Source organism: Carex rostrata, chromosome 9, assembly GCF_964058835.1.
Source record: "Carex rostrata chromosome 9, lpCarRost1.2, whole genome shotgun sequence".
NCBI classification, from domain to species: domain Eukaryota; kingdom Viridiplantae; phylum Streptophyta; class Magnoliopsida; order Poales; family Cyperaceae; genus Carex; species Carex rostrata.
The window spans coordinates 9,744,622-9,750,131 of record NC_135926.1 but is presented as its reverse complement, the minus strand read 5'-3'; the positions used below and the strand labels follow the sequence as shown (position 1 = coordinate 9,750,131).

The 5,510-nt window shown below is 36.8% G+C and overlaps 1 protein-coding gene across 1 annotated transcript; it reads left to right on the top strand.

Moving 5' to 3' along the window:
* Nucleotides 1-1,112: 1,112 nt before the first annotated feature.
* LOC144559638 (protein IQ-DOMAIN 19-like) lies at nucleotides 1,113-3,905 on the top strand. The gene is made up of 4 exons (XM_078308724.1): nucleotides 1,113-2,094; nucleotides 2,448-2,687; nucleotides 3,015-3,593; nucleotides 3,690-3,905. The coding sequence occupies exons 1-4, from the start codon at nucleotides 1,657-1,659 to the stop codon at nucleotides 3,711-3,713; spliced, it is 1,281 nt and encodes a 426-aa protein (XP_078164850.1). The 5' UTR covers nucleotides 1,113-1,656; the 3' UTR covers nucleotides 3,714-3,905.
* Nucleotides 3,906-5,510: the final 1,605 nt, after the last annotated feature.

Sequence of the window (5,510 nt, the reverse complement as noted above, 5' to 3'; positions counted from 1 at the left end):
ACACATATTAATATGGAGAACAAGATAAACAATTCGAATCGACCGTTATAATTTTAAAAACTCAAATATTGAGCCATAACACCGTAGCCCTCTATGCAACCCATAACACCGTAGCCTTACCCTTTCATATCATACATAAACCAAGAATCTCATATTTTACGTGTCTTTTCCACAAAGTCTCCAACCTTTTTCACAACTAGAAAAAGGAAGTATAGAGAAAAGTGTTTTTTTTTTTTTAATTGTGTGTACCCGAAAAAGGAAGTATAGAGAAAAGTGTTTTTTTTTTTTTTTTAATTGTGTGTACCCCAAGTGTTTAATCACAACAAACTCCGGACGTGTCTAGATTCAATATCTATATGATGCATCGTATGCACGGACCCACGGTGTTATTATTATAAGCTCTCTGTATAAAATGTTATTGGAATATTCTATCATGAGCGCATTTTTTTTTTTACTAAATAACTTATCATTTTATATAATTTGACAAGGGGATTTTTTTAATTTAGAATAAACTTAAATGTTCAAATGGAATTAAGGAGCACCGTTCAGATGTTTTAAAAAACAAAAAAAACTCACCGTGTCATTGGTACGGTAGACTTATTTTTTGACCATAGGTATACCGTACCGATAATTCAGTGGATCTGTTTTTTTTTTTTTTTTTTGAGAATCACTCAAACGGTGCTTCTTTAATTTTAACATTATATTTATTTCTAAATAAAAAAGAATCCAAATGATTACAATACACCTAAAAAAATGATGATGAATATGAGCATGACATGTTAATTGTTGTTTGTTTAGATATATACACAAATTGATTTCGAAATTTGGAAGTTTGTTTCCATCCTATATATAACATACAGCTAATTATATCAATGACTGAAAAATTAGCACTGAATTGATATGTCCATCTAAATCATAATCATTTACAATCAAATTTTACTTCTAACTTTTACCTATTGTGGCAACTGTATTGTTGACTTGTTGTACAGAGGTGCAGAGGTATAATGAAGGGACCCAGAACCAGAAGTACATTTACGTGCTGACAGCCAAATGGTGCTGGTGTTGGTCTAGGGATGCCATAGCATGTTCTCAGCAACCCCCCTTCCTTCCACATGGCTTCTTTCATCTCTATTATTTCTTTATTTAATCTCTCTTGAACTATTTCTGCCATGTATATTCGATTTTTATTTTTCTTTATTCTTTGGTCTGATTAATTAACTTCCACCAAATTTGGTAGCCATTACAACTTCCACCAAATTTGGTAGCCATTACAACTTCCACTGTCATTTTCTCCTGTACTTAGACCATGTGACTCCACCTCATAGATCTACTAATCAAATCCTTAAAATTTTCATTAGCATTGTATATCACTAGCTAATCATATTTGCACATTTATTATTTTTTATTTTACATACTTATTTGTGCAGGCTCGGTTAAGAAAAGTAACTGACCAGAAGAATAAAACAGAGCAGATTTGGTAGCAGCTACAATAGTGCTGAATAAACAACACAAATTATCTTTCTAAATCACATAGCATTACACTTATGTTCTCACTTCATGGAGTAGGGAGCATTGCCATAACTCCTAAGAAAGCTACCCAACTGTTCACCAAAAACAGAGACCTTACTAAAGAAAAAGAAGCAGAGACGAGAACAAATGGGCAAGGCAAGCAAATGGCTGAGAAATTTCTTCCTATCAAGCAAAAAGGAAGAGAAAAATGAAGAAAAAAAAGATAAACTTCAGCCATTGCCAGAGATCAAGCCAACTCAAAATACACCATCAAAAGAGAAAAAGAGATGGAGCTTCAGGAGATCAACCGGCACCGCAACACAAGGAGGTGCAAAGCCGTTGCATTCTCCGGATTCAAGTGTGTGTGGTGGGAGTGTTGGGTTGGCCGAGGCCGAGATGGATCAAAATAGACACGCAATGGCAGTGGCTGTGGCAACTGCAGCAGCTGCCGATGCGGCTATTGCTGCAGCACAAGCGGCCGCGGCCGTGATTCGTTTCACATCAGGTCGGGGTTCTCAGAGAACAGCTAGTTTTATTGAGGATTTGGCAGCAACCAAGATCCAGTCTGTTTTCAGAGGTTATCTGGTATGATCATCAAACATATATTTTGTATGAATTATATTCTTCTTAGGGCATATGTTTGAATTCTTGTTGATTTGATTATATAGAAGGCCGAAAACGAGTAGAAAACAATGAAATATGTGCCATTACACTGTTGGGAGAGAGATAATTGGAGAACAATTTGCTCTGCGAAAAGAACGCCTGATACCTTAATTGCTCCAAATTTTGAGACAATCATTTAGGCGCCATTTTAGAGCTTGACACATTAAGTTTTGTCGGTTCTGCATTTTTTTCTTTTTTTTTTATCAGTTTGAATGAACAGTATTCTTTTGATGGGCCTTTTATGGACATGCATATTTTTTTGAATAAATATTCAGGCAAGGAAGGCATTATGTGCCTTGAAAGGTCTAGTAAAGTTACAAGCACTAGTGAGAGGCCATTTGGTAAGGAAGCAAGCGACGGCAACTCTGCGGTGCATGCAGGCCCTAATCACAGCCCAGGCCCGGGCCCGAGTCCAGCGAATGCGCATGGTCGATGAGGCACAAACACAGAGTTATCAGCACCCAGCTCAAAGCCGGAGATCGTCTCCCCAGCATCCGCGACACCGGCGATCTTATGTAAGTCAAAATTAAGCTTCTGCTTTATTATTATACCAAGAAAACAATTCAAGTATCAATACTTCCATAGGATTGTGTGCTATATAAAAAAGAAAACTGGTACATTGCCAATTTATTTGGTAAAAGTTGTGTTTTTCAGAACTTCAATGTATTGCATTTCCATCCGAAAAGGAAATTAACACACACACACACACACACACAAACTCCAAAAGTCAACTCTAACCATTAAACTTGTAGTGTCCCACTTTCTTTTTTGTCATGATTTGACAGACACTGCGTTAGAATGTAACAGTCCCAAATTTAACTGGTAATACTACTGTACAACAGGAGATGGATAGAGCTGGAGAAGAGAAGATTGTTGAAATGGATATGGCTGAGACAAGAAGCCAGACACAAAGCCGCAAGAGCTACTCCGTTTCACACCACAGTGAAAAAATTGAGGCAAATCGCTATTCTTCGTACTACGGTGCCATGTCACCCGCTCCGTCAGCACTAACCGAGATGAGTCCACGTGCCTATTCAGGCCATTTCGAGGAATTCTCTTTCACCACAGCTCAAAGCAGCCCCCAATCAAATTTTGACTACTCTTACAATTTTCCCAATTACATGGCAAATACCGAGTCATCACGTGCAAAGGTACGCTCGCAGAGTGCACCCAGACAGAGAACCGACACTCTGGAGAGACAATCTAGTAGAAGGCGGCCATCGATTGAAGGAAGAAATATACCTAGAGGGGTTAAGATGCAAAGAAGTTCATCTAGTGCTGGTATGGCTGTAAATGGGTACCAGTTTCCTTGGTCTGTGAAACTAGATAAATCCAGTGCTAGCTTGAAAGATAGCGAGTGTGGCTCGACCAGCTCCATTCTGACAAATTCCAATTATTGTAGATCGCTAGTTGGCTTCGAGGTGGGAATTTCTCAAGATTTCTTGACTTAAATTTTTTAATTTCACTTCTAAATAAAATGATCATGGTTGATTTCTTCTACTTGTTTTGCTTTTCAGGTTACGAGCAGGGGCAATTATTAAGTCATAATCAAATGCTATACAAATAATAAATTTGTGCAACATGGTGGGAAACAGCTGACAAGGGATGGAATGTATTCGTAAAGAAGGCCTTTGAGAATTCTTGCTCAGATGTGTGATTTTCTTCATTTTGCTTTCTTGACTTATATTTTTCTTGTTTAGAAAACACTATATATGGTTCCAAGATTTTCACATTTAATTGCCAATCCTCACAAGTTGTGTTGTTTTATAACTTATTTAAAAAATTGGTATAAATTGGTACGCTAGTGAATCAGTGACTAGTTGAGGAGCGCGTGTAATAAAGTTGCGAATTTTTTTATATATTCCAATAATGAAGCAATCCAAAAAGCATTAAATGCATCATTTTTTTTTATATTCCAACAAAAATATGAACCACTCGATTGTACAAATTATAAAAGAAAAAAAATCAAACGAACAAAATACATGTGATGCGGAATAACTAAGAAGATAGAAAACTTAACCCTTTTTTAGATTACTAGGTTATTTTTCGAACTTCACCTCGAAAAGAAGATATTTATTGCGGAAACGTGAAATTTTAATATGATACATTTATCAATAATTTTATATCTACGAAATTTAGAAAAAAAAATCTCGAAAATATTAATACTCTATATAATAAAGTACGACATAAAAGACTAGGTGAGAAGAACTATAAAGTAATCACAAAAAGGTTGTATCACTTTAAATATCTCATTACACATTAGGCACATCAAACAAACTTATAATTATAAATGAGAAATGAGGAGAGAAATAATAAATAAGAATCTTCATTAAAATAATTTTAAAAACTAAATCAAACTGTTGACAGTAAAGATAACATGACATAGTTAAGAGGTTTTGAAATTCAATTATAAATATTTATAAAGTATACATTATTATGATTTCAGTTGACAGTTGATGACTGTGCATACTCGTGGATAAAGGGTACCATGTTATCTAAAAGAAGCCTTGCTTTCCTTATGATTTACTGGGCCAACTCTGCAGAATTTCTTAAGTGCAGCCCAATTTAAAAATCCTAGGCCCATTAGATACATCAGATGTGTGGCATTCAAATTTTTGGGCTTGACCTTTGAAAAATATATATCATCAATAAGTTGCTGTTATGACAAACAATATCGAACACTCACATTCTACACAGATTGCCAACAGCTGGTCCTATCCACACACACACCAACCTCTCTCCAATACGCTGATTGGCGAGCCTATAGCGAAATCATGCAAATTGCAAACATCCTTGCACGTAATCAAAACTTCCAATGCACTTATATAACACGGGAAGAAAACTCTCAGTCTCACTTGTTAGCAAATCTGGCCAGACAACATACAATGCAAATTGTTGGCCACACATATCCTCTTCCTACAGTATTGAGTTACCAGCCCCAATGCCATGCACGACAGAGTATGTTCCTGGTGGTTCCTGGGGATGCATAAAAAGTCCCTTGTTCTGTCAAGCCCAAAACAGTATGTTCCTGGCCGAAACAGCGGCCGAAACCTTCTGCTCCTGGCCAGAGCGTACTTGTTCCTGGCAGTTACTGGGGATGCATAAAAAGTCCCTTCTTCTGTCAAGCCTAAAACAGAATGTTCCTGGAAGAAACAAGGGCTGAAACCTCCTGTTCCTGGCCAGACCGTACTTGATCCTGGCGGTTCCTGGGAATGCAGAAAAAGAGCCTGTTCTGCCAAGGCCAAAACAGAATGGTCCTGGCAGGAACAGGAGCCGAAACATCCTGTATTTTGTTTTTTTATTGTTTTGCTATTATCTACTACTATTCCAATAATCTC

Excerpts from the sequence above, each read along its gene's own strand:
- LOC144559638 (XM_078308724.1), top strand. The coding sequence starts at position 1,657 with ATGGGCAAGGCAAGCAAATGGCTGAGAAATTTCTTCCTATCAAGCAAA. Across the intron at positions 2,095-2,447 it reads CTGTTTTCAGAGGTTATCTG|GCAAGGAAGGCATTATGTGC; the intron begins GTATGATCATCA and ends ATAAATATTCAG. Across the intron at positions 2,688-3,014 it reads CGCGACACCGGCGATCTTAT|GAGATGGATAGAGCTGGAGA; the intron begins GTAAGTCAAAAT and ends ACTGTACAACAG.